The sequence below is a fragment of the Opisthocomus hoazin genome, chromosome 6, assembly GCF_030867145.1.
Source record: "Opisthocomus hoazin isolate bOpiHoa1 chromosome 6, bOpiHoa1.hap1, whole genome shotgun sequence".
NCBI lineage: Eukaryota > Metazoa > Chordata > Aves > Opisthocomiformes > Opisthocomidae > Opisthocomus > Opisthocomus hoazin.
This window is the reverse complement of record NC_134419.1, coordinates 15,834,078-15,848,409: the sequence shown is the minus strand read 5'-3', so window position 1 is coordinate 15,848,409 and position 14,332 is coordinate 15,834,078. Positions and strand designations below refer to the sequence as shown.

General features: G+C 40.3%; 1 protein-coding gene across 20 annotated transcripts in view; it reads right to left on the bottom strand.

Moving 5' to 3' along the window:
* The window catches only part of ADGRL2 (adhesion G protein-coupled receptor L2), a 159,974-nt gene that overhangs the window by 61,984 nt on the left and 83,658 nt on the right, over nt 1–14,332 (bottom strand). For all 20 annotated transcript variants that reach the window (XM_075424784.1, XM_075424794.1, XM_075424788.1 and 17 more), the window contains exon 3: nt 10,275–10,488. In XM_075424784.1, the coding sequence (XP_075280899.1) occupies nt 10,275–10,488 (214 nt within the window). The remainder of the gene's footprint in view (nt 1–10,274; nt 10,489–14,332) is intronic.

Below are 14,332 nucleotides of genomic sequence, written 5' to 3'. Positions count from 1 at the left end.
CAGGCTAAAAATATACTGAATGCTGAGTATTCGGTCTATGTAACACTCTTAAGACTGCATTAACTTCATTGCAGTAGCTTGTTTTATAGGCTCAGTTCATCATGACCTATAAAATGTTAGGGTGAAGTGCTTTAAATATCTGCTAACACCATGTGCAAGCCTGGGAGTACAAGGCACTGTGCTGTGAAGCGGCAAAAACAGTACTCTTCTGAGAAAGTAGCACGCACTCTTATGTCACTGATATAAACAGGGTAAGCATGCTAAATAATGTACGAAACAGGAAGCCAATCTTTATATAAAACAGGAATTCTAGTTGAATTGTTTGATTTTATTTTACCAGTACGATGCTAGTTTTTAAGACTGCTTCTTAAAAAAGTAGATATTGACTATCATACTAAATGAAAGGACATGCAAACTCCTTTCATTCACAGTTATTATATGCAAGCAAAAAAACATCAAACAATTTCATTTGCGGCCATAGCATTTTTGCTAATTATTGTTCTGCAATACGTAGAAAATAAAAGCAAAGAGGGGAAATACCTATGTCTTTCAGTAATCATGGGACATTTATTAAGCAATTAGATTGCAATTTTATTATTAGACAGAAAAAAAAATAAATGCTGTAAAATACTGTTATTGCTTGTATCTTTGATCCTTAAACTTTTTCATTTCAGCAACCCCATTAACGTCAAAATGCCATAAATATGGCCACTCCTTTTTAGACTGTATAGCCTAAGCACAGGCAGAATCTATGGGATTCAACAAAGAAGTTTCTTCTTGTTGAATTCAACTAAAAAGCTTAATTGAGCCACAAAGGTCAGAAGGTTCTTTTTATTATAAGTAGGAGATTATTGCATGGCAGAAGGAAATTTCCAGAATATGAGATCTGCTCACTTCTACATTACTCTGTAGTTACTTTGTAATTTTTAAACCCGTGTTGTTCTTTTCCTCTGCACAGTAATAATCTTTAAATTCTATTTCCAACGTGTCACTAATGAAAACTTTTCACTTTCATCGCTACTGCTGACATTGTAACACTAAAAAGTACTCATAATTTACTTACATACATTTAATTCGTATTAATCTGTCCTAATTTATGATCTACACCCTGCTCTGCCCATCTTCGTATACCTGCTCATGTCAGTTCTGTTTACTAAGTGATATTCAACAGATTTCCTATAGTGCAATGAACCTTAACAGGCAGCTTTTAATTGTCTCGCATAAGAAACCACATCACTATTAATTCCACAGCAACAGTATAAAATAAAACTATTGCTTCTCAGACTCTAGAGCAATTAGACCTCTCGGCTATTTGGCTAACTCTGCTTCATGATACCCAGTGCAGTTAATTATATTTTTTGATGTTAATAGTCTCTGTCAGTTTCAAGCATAACTCCTCTTTGATGAATATTTAAATTATATTTGAATAAAAAAATAATCTTGGTTACATTTCATATTCAGCAGTCATCACAGCTTAATAAAGGTCTCCTCAGCAAGGGTTGAGATAAATGGCTATATGAACACATGTATGAAGTCCTAAATCAACTTATCAGATAATGTAGCTGTTTTGGCTAAGTATTATAGAGGATATATTGGGGTGAGAGGAATTAATAGGCTTCAATTATTACAGTATTATTCTATCTGAACTAAATTTGGCACAGTAATATACAAGTAAATCAGATTTTTTTAATAATAAAGTTCTGAGTGCAACTGGACCAGGAACTTAGCTTGGCTGGACTAGAAATTCAGAAACTATACAAAATTCAACTGAAAGGTGTTGAAGGTTAAGCAATGCTGTCTCAGTCAAATTCTCAAAAATGTTAGTAAATTACCAAGAGAGGTGATTACATACCCAAAACATACAGTACATGATTAACTCTAGGCTGAACAGTATGCACACCTAGTAGAGCCCATTTCAGAAATCAGAAAAAAAACCACAAAAAAAAATCACAGGTTGAAGCATGTATTTTATACAATGCTCAAATACAAAAGAAACCACACATAATACTTAAAAATTTATGTATATGCATGTATAGTTATTTATATTTATTTTCATCCATGAACAGCAAGGAAAGACTGATGAATATGGATATGCTATCCTGCCAGATAAGATATGCACTGACTTCAGAAGAATTTGATGGTGTTTTTGCCAATAATAAAGGAAAGAAAACAACTTAAACATAAGATATGAAAACACTAAATGAAATACCAAGCTACACCCTGGTAAAATAATGAATCCGATCTTTTCTGAAGCAAACTGAATGTAAATTTTAAATGTCATTAGTTGGTATCAATGATCCTTTTGTTGTTTCCTTTGTAGCTTGTCCAATGCTGTGACTACAGCAACGCACGTGTCTGCTACGTGCTTGCACATGTGTAACATAATTTCTTCTGCAGAAAATAGTAATAGAATACATTGCAAAAAGAGGATCAAGTACCATTGACAGCTATTTCACCTTACCTGACTGCTCAGAACCTCATAATATGAGGATTTGTATTTAATTTAGTAAGTAATGCTACGATGGAACAACCCCATTAATAAAGCCCCCCCCCCCCTATTTTTAATGAGTAAAGTAGACCTACTACTTTCCTATTAAGAATTAATAACAGTGAAAATGCTCAATGCCAGATAAAGTTCTCAGTCAGGGATATTACCGTTTTTTTCTGTAATAAAGCCAAGGACTACCGTATGCTTTATGAATATTCTAGGCTGTATGATTACGTCTAGTTCATGAAAAGAGGCTACATGTATTTCTGCTTTTTTCTTTACATTTGACTCATAATAAGTCTTGTGACTAACACACAGAAAACAAAATAAAACAAAACAAAACAAAAAATCAGTCAGGCCATGGCCCATTATTGTGAAAAGCTTAGTTTAAAAATAAAGAGCATTTTAAGCTTCTGCTACATCAAAACAGTCACGGGGGTGACTGCTGTACTAAGACCTACATCTGTTTCAGTGAGTAGAAGCCTTCATTTTTAAACGATGCTTAAAAAATGATATCTAATGTTGATAATCTGGTATGGTAAATGTTTTGTGAAGCAGTTGTCAGCAAGCTGAAACAGAAACCGCTAGCATGCCAAAGCAAAAGGAGGACCTCGTACACGAGATAAGCACCAGTACCACAGCAACTCCGACGCGCATAAATTCCAAGAACGTACCTTATCCGCATCAGCCTGCACTATCCTATCATCAACACCAGCATTTCTCTGACACAAAACAGACAGACATGCAAGCTCTTAATGACCAGAAAGCAGAAAAAGGCAAGGTATATATAAAGTCAAGACACTTTCCACTACATAATGTCTTTAGCAAGGGAGGCAATCTTCGGCTGCAGAAGGAAAAGCGAAGGAAAAAGCAAGGATAGCAGCAGGGGTCAGCAGAGCCCGTGTCGAAGCCTGGCAGACCCCCGACGTGAAGCGCGCCATTACCACAATCACAGTCATTTGTGAATGGCAGCAGATAAAACCCTGCCCGTGAAAACTTTTTGAAGTCACATTAAGAAATGCAAACCTGAAGCGTGCTACAGTTTAAACACTGAATCAACCGTGGGCCTTGTCTGAGGAAGGTATTTTTGAAGCACTAAAATGCTTGTTTGGGGAGGTCTTGCAAAGGCTCCAATTCAGCTCTGCAGTGACCCCACAGCAGGTTTTGCCTTCTACCAGCAAGGACACCCTGGACACGGCTCACTTTTGGCTAGACCTTTTCACTCCGAGGAGGCAGATGAATCAGTTAAAGGAGATTTACCCACTGTCCATCCAAGCCTGGAGTCCAGTGGAAGATTATTCACTCACATTATGGAGCAGACCAAACTTCTTTTCACTTGAAAGGACACTAATACAGTACGACAATGTTTCGTCTGCAGACCTGACAGGCAGGAACAACACAGAGGGCTTGAGAGATGTGCCTTCTTCACTCTCATTTATATATAGCATTTGTCAAAATGACCTGTTTGTTGGACAAGTGAATAGGTGGACAAGAATGAACGTCTCCATTCTGCCACTCTCCCGTTGGGAAGGATTAAGAAAAAAATAAAGTCTCAGGAGAAGGAATGGATATGCTGCTTCCTTCAGCTTTCCCTTGCTCACTCTGTGGGGCAGGAGGCCCTTCGCTTCCATTTCGAAGACCCTCCGTTTAAGCGCAGATGTCTTGCGAAGAGATGACGGACGTAACAGGTTAAGAGTATTACCATATGAGAAAAGTTCATGGGAACAAAAATCCAAGCATGAACTCTTCACTGGTGTCATGATGGACATGGTAATTGAAGGTACAAGTGTGCATGTGCTATAGATAGGACAGCATACGCACAACAGAAAAAACACTGCTGAAGAGGATTTATTGCTCTTTTAATCCTGTTACTTTTCCATTTTCTGTTTTCTTTTAATGTTTTAAAAGGGAAGGGTATTTCAAAAAAATTACAGTTCCTTAAGTTCATCTATTATACCTAACATATTTTTATATTTATGCTTATGTATTATAATGAGGTTTGCTTTGTCCATATTTAGAAAGCAAAACGATACTGATTAAGTATGTTTAGTAAAGATGTAAAAAAAAAATAAAAAATTATACTGTAAATTGTAGATGAAAATAGAATTTCAAGGCCATTTCAGTGCAGGATTGACATAACCTCCTTTCTGTTGCGTATCAAAAATAAACAGAATTTATCAAATGTGAGATTGTATTTGTTAATATGCATGTTTGCATGGTCTGAAAAGTTGTATTTTAGAATATTTTAATTTTTCCTCTTTTTAATGATTGCAACTATGCTTTCAGTATCAGAACACATATCAGGAGTTCCTACTTAAAATTAAAGGTATTTTAGCCTTTACTAGAAGGGAAACAATGTCTTCTTTCTGAAGTTAACATTAATTTGGCTGTCAAAATTAAATGCTTGAATTTTGCATGTAAGCAAATGATTCCATAGATTCACAGTTAATAGGCTGCATATTCTCTACTAAACTTTAATTTTCTACAAGTCCCACCAATAGCTGTAGGTTACTCAAAAAATAAGGTGTACAGATTGGAATGGACCTGACATTTTTTTAATATTGTATTTCTCAAGATTTAAAATTATGTTATTCAAAATTATTATCTGCCTTTACACTACCCAAATATTTATTTAAATACACAGGCAAAAAAATATCATCTAATTGCACTGTGCTGGAATCACAAAGGTAGTTATGGTGTCTAATCTTTAAAAGAATTGGGAACTTTTCCTAAACAAGAACTTTAGGACTAGGAAAAATGTTTCCTACTAAAAAAAGCTGATTTTTAATTCAGAAGAGAAAGGTCCCAGCATGCAAAAATGGATCTTAGCAGCTTATTGTTCCACTATAAAATTACATCACAATACAATTTTGCCTTTGAAAGGTATTTTTAAATGTATTTACAAATACTTTTAAATATACGTTATTATTTTAAGTTAAAAAAACAGAAATCCAGACACTGTGCGGTATCTATGTAACCCTTAGTGCCTGTCCTAACAAAAACCTACAGTCCACCCACCCGCAGTTGCGGCCTGCAGAGCGGGGCTTTGAATTTGACACTGGAGGCAGAAAGTCCCCATAAATGCACAGGCGGTTTGAATAGAACTCACACAATCCACCTGCAATCTGCTTACAATGGAAGTGGACTTAAGACTAGGTCATAAGTAAATTTTATCACATTAATTTTCAAATCTCTGCTTTGCCTATGAAGGGCAGTACTAGTTAGCCTTACCAACTTCAAAGTCTCATGAACAGTTTCTGGCTACAGCCACACAAACACATTTTATGAGTGAGCAACTAGAGCAATTTCCTCAGGCTGCTTTGCATCTTCTGCTTCCCTGTTCATTTAATTTATTCTTAAACGAAGAGAAAATAGAGGAGATTTGTCCCTGCTAAAGCACCGTGGCACACCAAGGAGTTTAACTGTTTTAAGATCTAACTGCCTGAAACGTGGGTCCTCTGCCAATCACACCACTCCCTCACCAAATATTGTAGAAATAAGCGTATTTCTATACTCAGCTTTAGCGCGTGGTAGGATCTCTCAAACTTGACTGTGTGCAAACGCTGGGGTTAATTATCAGAGAAGTGTGAAAGGGGAGAGGGATTTTCTAAAGGTCTAGTCTCTTTCTTCAAAGCTTTAATTTTAAGCGTGGCAATCTGAAGTTTACACAGAATCTAAATACATCTGAAAGACTTTATTCTAGAATAATTGGGATGTAATTTCAATCAGGGACTAAAAATTTAATAACTACTTTACAAAGGTAAAAGCAAGGCAGTGAAGTCATTAGTGTTCTAGTCAGGCTTCCTCGGAAAGCACTATGTTAAAAATTTTTGAGAACTGCAGAAAAGAAAGAAAAGGGAGGGAGAAAAGATTAAGTAGCAGCTTGTTCTGAGAAAGAGGAGCTGATGCACCAGTGGATACTGGAAAAATTTATGTGCTACTATCTCACATCCTCTGGAAAGGGAGCAGGGCATGTGATTACACGGCTTTGTGTTAAACTGGAAACCTCATCTTATTTTTCGATCTTCAGATTTCACAGTGTTGATCACATTAAGCTAGTGTTTTCAAGTCGTAACTGCAGTAAATGTAGTTGCTGTGCAAAAGCTGTGGAGTAATGCTGCAAATGAATGATGAGCATTTAATAATTGCCAAGGAACTACCTTTAACCGCAAGTCTAAACTGAATTGAGTGGTCAAACGCAGTGTTGAAAACACTGCTGCCTGAAGTGATAAGAACATGTCATTAGTCCTTAAAAGTAAACACTGTAAGATTTTAAGTAGCAACGCAGAAACTATTGCTGCTTGTTTCTAAAGGTATGGAAGAGAAGTTTTCCCTGTAATCAGATGTTCTAACAGTTTTTTTCTAGTCAGTTTAAAAAAGAAAAATAAAACCAGTGAATCTGATAGTCCTTCAGGTGAGATTTTTCTATGCAATTGTTGCCATCAAAATGCAGCTGATGTGATGCTTTTAGATATCAGATCAAGGACATGTGCAGAGTACCAAACAATAGCTTGCCTTAGACAACAAAAAATTATGATCACTAATGCAGTTATAAGTAAATGAGATAGAGGAACTTTTAATATTTCATAAGAAATTTGCAACATTCTTCTATGATAGCAATATAGCAAAATTGAGCAATTTTGAGAAAAGATTAAACAAGGCAAGAGAGTTTTTCTACTTAACAACACGATCTGAGAAAGAAAACTATGAAAACAAACTTCCAAATTACTATAAATGCCAGACAAAAATAGAAAGCGAAGTGTCAAATGATCTTTGCCATTTATTCAGACAAAAAGAAAGAACAAAAATTAAAAACTCTGAGCATAGATATTCTGAACCAATGTCATACATGTGATCATAACTTCATTTTACTCTGTTGAAAAAAGGGTATGAGTGGAAGACTGGGGAAGTTAAATACTCCCTGCTATCATAAACTTACAGTTGATTAATTGAAAGGAGAGGATTGAAATTTCAGCTTTCCAGTAACAGTTTGATGTCACGTTAAGCAAGATTTTGCCTCTATATTTGTCTCTGACTACCTTAATCTGTGTATTTGCAGGGAACATAAGGAGGACTTTGATCAAAACACAACATGCATTTTACACAACAAGGAAGTCTACAGAGAGGCACTACATTTACAAAAGCAATTGAAGGTGGTTTCACAGGGAGTTGACAGATTAGAGGATGATGACACTGCTGCCGCAGTCTCAATGGAAATCTGGCTTGATCTAATTAACAACAACGAACTAGAACCACAAAAAGATAATTCAAACATGATTTAGAGAAGTTATATTACCTTTTTACCAGTGTAGCGATGGAGCCTTTCCCTTACTGATCACAGAACAAGTCACAGGTTGAACACAGAACAAGTATAAAAGGCCTAATATCCTTAATTCACCTCCAGCATTTGAAAATGAAGCCTGAGATCTAGCCCAACTATTTGCCTACAGAAGTAGAGAATCACAGAATCACAGAATCACAGAATGGTAGGGGTTGGAAGGGACCTCTGTGGGTCATCTAGTCCAACCCCCCCGCCGAAGCAGGGTCACCTATAGCAGGCTGCACAGGACCTTGTCCAGGCGGGTCTTGAATATCTCCAGAGAAGGAGACTCCACAACCTCCCTGGGCAGCCTGTTCCAGTGCTCCGTCACCCTCAGAGAGAAGAAGTTCCTCCTCATGTTCAGACGGAACTTCCTGTGCCTCAGTTTGTGCCCACTGCCCCTTGTCCTGTCACTGGGCACCACTGAAAAGAGCTTGGCCCCATCCTCCTGACACCCACCCTTCAGATATTTGTAGGCATTTATAAGGTCCCCTCGCAGCCTTCTCTTCTTCAGGCTGAACAAGCCCAGTTCCCTCAACCTCTCCTCGTAGTGGAGATGCTCCAGTCCCCTCACCATCCTTGTAGCCCTCCGCTGGACTCTCTCCAGTAGCTCCTCATCCTTCTTGAAGTGGGGAGCCCAGAAGTTGACACAGTACTCCAGATGAGGCCTCACCAGGGCAGTGTAGAGGGGAAGGAGAACCTCCCTCGTCCTGCTGGCCACACTCTTCTTGATGCACCCCAGGATCCCATTGGCCTTCTTGGCAGCCAGGGCACACTGCTGGCTCATAGTTAACCTGTCGTCCACCAGGACACCCAGGTCCCTCTCCGCAGAGCTGCTCTCCAGCAGGTCCACCCCAAGCCTGTACTGGTGCATGAGGTTGTTCCTCCCCAGGTGCAGGACCCTGCACTTGCCCTTGTTGAACCTCATCAGGTTCCTCTCTGCCCAGCTCTCCAGCCTATCCAGGTCACGCTGAATGGCAGCACAGCCTTCTGGTGTATCTACCACACCTCCCAGTTTGGTGTCGTCAGCAAACTTGCTGAGGGTACATTCTAACTCTTCATCCAGGTCGTTGATGAAGAAGTTAAACAAGACTGGGCCCAGTACTGACCCCTGAGTGACACCACTTGTCACCAGCCTCCAACTAGACTCAGCGCCGCTGATGACAACCCTCTGAGTTCTGCCATTCAGCCAGTTCTCTATCCACTTCACCGACCACTCATCCAGCACACACTTCCTCAGCTTCCCTAGGAGGATATCATGGGAGACTGTGTCGAAAGCCTTGCTGAAGTCAAGGTAGATAACATCCACAGCTCTCCCTTCGTCTACCCAGCCAGTCATGTCATCGTAGAAAGCTATCAGATTGGTCAGGCATGATTTCCCCTTGGTGAATCCATGCTGACTACTCCTGATAACCTTCTTTTCTTCCACTTGCTTGATGATGGCCTCCAGGATACATCCATGTATTCACATGAAGATGATAAAAAATGGCAAGTCACACTCATGGCAACTTGAATGAATTAGGACATCAAACCAGAAGATTATTTTTAAGACATGACTATATGTTACTGAGGGCTACCATGTTCAAACAACACACAGTAAATGGAGCACAGCATGCAAGACAACTTGCATGTTCCCTTTGACGTATGTGTGCACAGGCACCATAAAGCTCTCAGGCTGTTCCTATCCCCTTTTTGTTCAGATTCCTCACCCTAGGAAAAATGCACTGGGAGGAAAACTTCCAACCTGAACTTGTTCAGGCTTGCAGTTTAAGCCAGTAACAACGCCAGTGACTGATTTGAGCTGACAATTCCACAACTGTCAGTACTAGGTGACTGCTGCCCGTATGCAGCCTGTAGCACAGGAATTTCTGTGAATCTTAGTTCTGATGCACTTTTTGTACTAAAACCACTGTTACTGGCTCTTCTGACTGACTGTCTTCTCTGAATGACAATCACTGTCACTAAGACATAATGTAACTTGTGCTTATATGCATATATGCTTCTGTACACACATGTATAATGACTTATAATCATCCTGGCATTTTCCATTGGATGCATTTTACAGGTGGGAACTACAGCAACAATTTACTGCATTCATAGGAAATGTGTAACTTTGCCAGGAATTCAGAAGTTACTGAAAAACGCCGCAGCCATTGGGACACACTTTGAGTGCTCTTTGACCACCTAAAAGACAAGGAGACAGGGAATCCCCAAAGAAGTGAATTGTTCCATTCTCCTTGCAGTTATCTTTCTGCTTTTTAACTTTTGCTCATGGAATTCTGAAAAAGCCCTCTCTCATGGCAACTGGTAGTTTTTATTTCCTTCTACTATTATTAGATAGAAATAATACTACCTCAATAGCAAACTGGCAACTACAACTCAGCATTTCCTACAGTATATACCTCTTATTGTATTAATTCAGGCATTTTTCCTCTTTAGTCCTCAAAATTGTATATGTATTTTTACCTTTGTGTCATAATCTTGTAGGCGTCTGGAAGGAAGCATTCTGTGTTCTCCATCTGGAAAGGGTCAGCATCACAAATCTTGTCATCTGTCCGTCCATAGTTAGCACTTTCTATCATAATAACATCGCTTCCTGGACACCGGAGGTCAATGGAGTAGCCTTCGCAGGAGAGCTCCCGCCTTACCAAACCAAACGGTAGTGCTGCTCGGCTGAAACCTAAAAAAAAAAAAATTTAAAAAAAAGAGGGATTGAGCCTAAAGGATATATTGCATTGGACTATTCTTTTCCTGTCACATAGGCACTAACTCTCACTGGTGTGCTAAAAGAAGCGCACCTTTAAACAGTTTGACCTGGTACCATGTTAAGTGAAGCATCTTTCAGGAAACTGTCACATCCTTACACCGCTGCTGCTGTGTCTTAAACCTGGGAAAGGAGGAAATTCCTCTTCACTTCTTCCAGCCCTTGCCAGGGCAGACAGTGGCACCTGTATGTGTGGCTACACTGCACATTCCCGTTCCCACCTCTTTTCTCCCTGCTTCTTTCTCCCCTCTTTCGGGCACAGTCACACAGGCTGTGTCTGAAAGTGGGAAGCAGCACAGCAGGCAGGATTTGCAAATGCATGTGATTTAAAAAAAAACAAAACCACAAACTAAAAAAAAACCCACATCAAAAAAAAAACAAAGCCATAGTTCCAACTTCATTAGTCTTGCTTAATTTGTATCTTCCTTTCTCCGGGCAGAGGTCGTTTCTTTTGCCTAGCTATTTTATGACCCAAGCAGAGACATGTCTGTGCCACCAGGTCCAATATACATGCCAATACTTTACCTGTTCAACTTCAGTGCTCCTTACAGTGCCTTTTACATAAATTAAACCACAGACAGATAAGATTTTGAACAAATACATAAATGATCAGTACAGCAAACTGCAGATGTGCACTGTATAAAATCTCCCTGTCCCTCCAAAAATTACATATGTGTTTCAGGGAATTCTCATTTTTAACATGTTTTTCTGCATGAGAGAATTCCTAAAAACAGGTAACTTCTCTAAGAGTAATGAAGCAGTATCAAATGCTTTAGAAACCAAACAATGGTCCAGATAATCATCCAGATGTTTTGTCTTTTACAGACATTTCTTCATGGAAAAAATACATTGTGTCAAAAACCAACAGTAGCTGTATACTACTCTTTCTTGTACACAGCTGCCTGTGTATTATTATTAAACAGAATATTTGTTTCTTATAAAATGTGTGCACTACTGTCTTCTGGAAGACAAACTGGGTAACATGCTAGTGTTAAATACTTATTTCTTTAAAATAGTAAATCCTTTCTAAACTTTCAACAGAATCACAGACATCTCCTATTTTTAAGAAAAGTCATCCTAATACTGTAGCACAAAGCCATTAATATTTCAGTGCAGGCTGCTTGAGACAAGTTGTGACAGCAGAGAGAAACAGCTGGTAAGTATGGAAAGTTGGTGCTCTACAGTGTTTTGAAGGCAAAAAAAATAAACTTTTCTTAAAAAGTATGATGCGTTAGAAGAGGCAAGGAAGCAAGGATCTAAAAAGATCAAGAACAACTTGAGATAACCCCTTGATAGTAAATTTTCACACGAACCAGAGGCTGTCACTTTTTCTACTGAATTAATGATCTGTAGATTAAAACTAGTGTATGAAGATGATTATCTGTTAGGACTGCAAAAAAGAGCTGTTGATAATGATCACACCAGTGTCTGGATGTGGCTCCCTGGCAGCCAGAGCCCATCGTCCCGCCTGCCCCTCCTCTACCTGCATGCCCCTGCCTTCGCACCAGCCTTTGTCCACCTTGCACAGCGAACTACTGCGAGAGGCCAGGCTGACCTCAACCTCTCTCTGCGGCAGAAGAACCCACCAGGTCTCAGAGGACCAGCTCCTGGGCTGGGCAGGAATTCACCCTGGCACAACAGGAAGTGGAAGGCCAGAGCACAGCAACCAGGTCTGCCTCCACTTACACATCCTACATGAAATGGGTACCATTACTCTGCCAGTGTGTTCCAGTATTTGTTAATAAGGGATGAAGTCATATTGCTGTAGAAAGCACCACAGTCCCCTCTCAAATTCACTCCTGGCTGTGGGTTTGGCTGCACATACCATGAGCAGTAGCAAACACTATTATTAGAGGCTTGCTGAAGTATCATGAGCTGAAAACTGGAAAGAGCTAAAATACGAATCCATCACATTAACACCCTATATGTTCTTCCCATGCAGCAAATTAATACAACGAAGACAGAAGCTGCTCAGTGAGGGCGTGAAATGGGCACAGAAAGGGGTATGCGCAAAGCCCCCACCACACATGCATACAGCAGCTCCTTTGATTAATTACCATCACGACAGCCGTGGTGGGACCCAATATAATGCTGTTAGTGACTGCCATTCCCACGTCCTACCACATATGTCAACGCCGTCCATATGAAGCTCATCCCTCCAGCTGCCGGCAATGAGGGGGGGGAGGTCTCCTGCATTCAGCAGGGCTTCCTCCGGCCAGTGGCTCCCCCATGGCCTGGCTGAGGGAGTCCGGCCGCCCCCCCAGACCTTTGGGCTTCGATCAGCAAGGAGGGGAAAAGCGGCTTCAGCTGTCCGAAGGGGATCTTTGCAGGAGGGCAGGGGGTGCGCAGGTTATGGCTGCTGACATGTGGGCTGGTGGCTGCGCAGGCAGCGGGCGTGCAGCCGCAGGTCAGACATACGGACCGTTACGGGGCCAGGGCTGACAAACCCACACCGAGCTACCTGCAACAAGCATGGCACCCTGACGGCAGATCCTGCGGCACAGCCCCCACTTCTGCTAGGAAACACTTTGAATCCAAATACAAGATCGCCGCAGTTTGTTACAGAGATCGTCTGCCTGCAAATCTTATTTCATCGTCTATGGCAACTGCTATAAGTACTAAGAATGTGTTTTATCCTGCAATTTTTTCCCCTGCAGGCATCCATGAGAAGTTCTGTATTAGGACAAACCTCAAAAATACTAGAGCAGCATTAGATCACTTCACAGGCAACAAAGAACACACCTGAGACTGTAATGTAGGTGTTACATTGCAAAAGCAGCAAGCAATAAAGCAAAACAATGCAGCATGCGTTAGGTGGGGATACTGCTCTAAGGAATCTCAATGTCGCAGAAAAAATTTTAACTGAATAAAATAAATAAATTTAAAAGTCCACTAACAAAGCTGCTGTGATCTTTATTCTGAAGCTTTATTTGTTATCTTTTCCTATCAACAAAGAAAAAATAAGCATATCAACAAGCAAAGTGTAATTCAATCCATCTTGCAACCCTGACAATCGAAGAAAGAAATAGTGGGAGGCCCTGTGAGCGAAAAATCAATATTGCAGCTTTGTGCCGTGCAAATGTGAATACTGCCAAATAGCAGTGCTTAGGGTAAAATGAACTGTTTTGCTCCATTTTCTCCTCTCCGAACAAATGGTTTTGAAACGACAGCTTTTTTTTTTTAGCTATAAAACGTCAAGCAGTAACTCCCTGTGCTTTAGGCAAGTGATTGGAATAAATACCTCTTGGCAACAGGTGCAATGACTTAGGACTGAAATTCATTTACATTCAGGAGATAATTCCCGATAAACAGATGCACTGCCACAGGATGGAAGTTTGAACGACCGGCATTGGAATGCTACTGCCTGCTTCTGCATCATTCCAGTGCTTTTCAGACGTAAGTATGTGGCTCTGTCAATAATTACTGTTGTCACCAGCAACTTTGTATCTCCAACGCAATTCCTCCTGAATATTTTCAGTACTGTATTTTCTAACCAACCTATGTTCAGTCTGCTGCTTGCCTTACTGTACCCTGCGTCAACCTCTTCTTCTTGGCTCCCCTCCTGCAGTTGAAATCAACATTCCCGCTAATTGCTTCAAGGCAAACTGTGCCATGGATGCCACCGCTCCTGCCGTCTGCCGCCCAGGAAGGCGCAGTGCCTCCCGATCGCAAAGACCTTTCTGGTGCCGCGACTGGGACTTCCAGCACAACCTAAACATTAACTCAAGTAAGCGTCTATTACCGAAGGCAGCATATGCTG